The following is a 2,353-nucleotide window of genomic DNA, read 5'->3' on the forward strand; positions in this document are numbered from 1 at the left end:
ATAAAATAGTTCTCAGTATCATCTCAATGCATTTTGAGTTTAATCCATCAAATAACATTTTCATTTGCTGCCATTCTTCATAAGTGACTGTCTTCTTTACATACCAGGGTCATTGTTCCTTGTCCCTACTTGCAGAGGCAATGACTATTCTCAAGCCTATGGCAGAGAGTGAAGTTTCACAGAAACAGGCAGTTGTTTTATGTGAAGATCTGAAAGATTACTGTAACTTAATGGGCTGTGAGAGGTGGTAGAAAAAATTGATATTTACATATCTCTGTTCCACTGGTGTGTCAGCTGTGCATAAAAATCTTACTAATACTGAAAAACTGAGTCTTCTCCAACACAGCTTTTGGCAGCCTGCAGTGATGAAACTGGAAATCTGGTTTTCTACTGCAGCCATGTTAGAGATATAAGTTTCACTGATGAACCTGTGTCAGCCTCTGTGCAGCCACGGCTTAGTCACGGATCTTAGAGCAGCTGCCTATACATCAGCCCAATCTCCTCAGTGTCTGTACCACCTCAGTGACACGAAAAGCTTGTGCACCACAGCAGCAACTGTGAACATTTACAACATTACTTGGCTTGTTCTTCCAAAAATCAGGTAGTGATGGCTTCCTGTTCACATCCCAGCTGTGGCATCACCAGTTGCTTTATATACCCACAGGTAATAATTGGTGTGTGGTGTCAGTGCACCCTTCTGAAATGTTTTCTGCTCATTAGATAGAATTGTGCCTGCAGTTCAACATCAGTGACCCCTTGGAAATTTCAGTCTGCATGGTGGATAAAGGCAAATGATCATATTCTTCCATTGAGGCAGTTACTGAATTATGCTGGCAGCTCAGAATCAGTGACTTCACTTCTTTTTTGAAGTTGCTGTTTAGGAAACCATAGATAACAGGGTTGACACAGGTAGAAGCCATAGCTACCAAGTGGCACAATGAGAAGATCAGGTTGTGGTGGCAAGGCGAAATGATTTTGTAATTCCAGTCCACAATGGTGTTGAAAACATGCAGTGGTAGCCAGCAAACAGCAAAAGCAGCAACCATGGATGCTAGCAAAATGTTTATCCTTCTCAGCTGGACTGCTCGGTTGCTGTACTCACTCTTCTCAAACATGTCCTTTCTCTTCTGCAGGCGTAAGTAGATACGCAGGTAGCAAAGGATAATGAAGAACAGAGGGATGCAATATTGCAAGAGCAGTAAAGTGGTAGTGTAGATAAGTTTGTGCTGCTCAGAAGGCCACGAGTTGATACATATTGCCTTATCAGTGGAAAAATTCATGAAGTGTGAGAGCTGCTCATACAACTCATTAGACAAGATGGATGTGGTCAAAAAGGGTAGGGACATGAGACATGCTAAAGTCCAAATCACTCCAATTCCTAGGTAGGCTTGGGAGGTATTTGGCCTCCAGCCAGTCGGGTTTATGATGAGCTGGTGTCTTTCCAGAGCAATAAGGACAAGGGAAAGGATTGACACTGTCACAGTTGTGCACTGAGTGAAAGAGGTCATTTTGCACATGACTTCTCCAAATATCCAGTAGTCCATCATGGTGTAAACAACAGTGAAAGGCAGGCAGACAAGACACATAAACAAGTCTGAAATTATTAAGTTGGAAATTAGGATATTGGTGACATTTGCCTTTTCCTTCTGCCTGGCAATGACAGCAATCAGACAGATGTTTCCCACAATGCCCAGAACAGTCTCCAAGCTGTAAGAGGTGGCCAGAAAGACAGTAAGGTCAGTGATGTTCATGCACTGATTAGAAATGTTCATAGGAAAGCTTCGGCTTGAGCTCCAGTTCTTGTTGATCAGGAAATGAAAAACATCATTAACAGCCCTTGTCTTATTCATCTTGAATCCCAAAATATTTATCCAAAAGGGTGGTAGTCAAACACAGTCTGAGTCTTCTGGAGCCGGCCTAAAAGCGTTATATCTGTTCTGTCTGGCTGTGGAAGGTCTGGGTATATCTGCAAAGGAAAGGAAAAGAAAAAATATGTTTAGTTATGCTGCAAGAAATTAGTCAAAAGGGTAAGGAGGGAGACAGGGAAGCAAATGCCAGGGATTTTGTGTATATTCTGCAGCTCCCTCTTACATAGTTTATTAGATCATAAAATTGAGCCCTTTGCTACACTGTGGTATGAAAGTCTGTGCAACTCTATTGAATTATGACCATGTTTATTCATTGTGAGGTTGCCCCATGGATTTAAGAATATCTTAACTTCATTATTTCACTCAGTGCAGTATCTTGAACATCACTAATGCAGTAGAGTGGTGATAGAAGAAAACTGGATCAAAATCCACCCAGGGTAAAATTGTGTGCAATTCTGGTTTTGCAAGGTTCTGATCCAAAACTG

The 2,353-nt window shown here is 41.6% G+C and overlaps 1 protein-coding gene across 1 annotated transcript; it reads right to left on the minus strand.

Annotated features, from left to right (window-relative positions):
- Positions 1–587: 587 nt before the first annotated feature.
- On the minus strand, positions 588–1,850 carry NPY4R2 (neuropeptide Y receptor Y4-2). Its single transcript, XM_053949481.1, has one exon. It carries the CDS (start codon positions 1,848–1,850, stop codon positions 717–719), a length of 1,134 nt encoding a protein of 377 aa, XP_053805456.1. The 3' UTR covers positions 588–716.
- Between the last annotated feature and the right edge of the window lie 503 nt (positions 1,851–2,353).

This window comes from Vidua chalybeata, chromosome 8, assembly GCF_026979565.1.
Source record: "Vidua chalybeata isolate OUT-0048 chromosome 8, bVidCha1 merged haplotype, whole genome shotgun sequence".
In the NCBI taxonomy this organism is placed as follows: Eukaryota; Metazoa; Chordata; class Aves; order Passeriformes; family Viduidae; genus Vidua; species Vidua chalybeata.

What these genes read in the sequence shown, in the direction of transcription:
- NPY4R2 (XM_053949481.1), bottom strand. Translation starts at nt 1,850, where the DNA reads ATGAATAAGACAAGGGCTGTTAATGATGTTTTTCATTTCCTGATCAAC.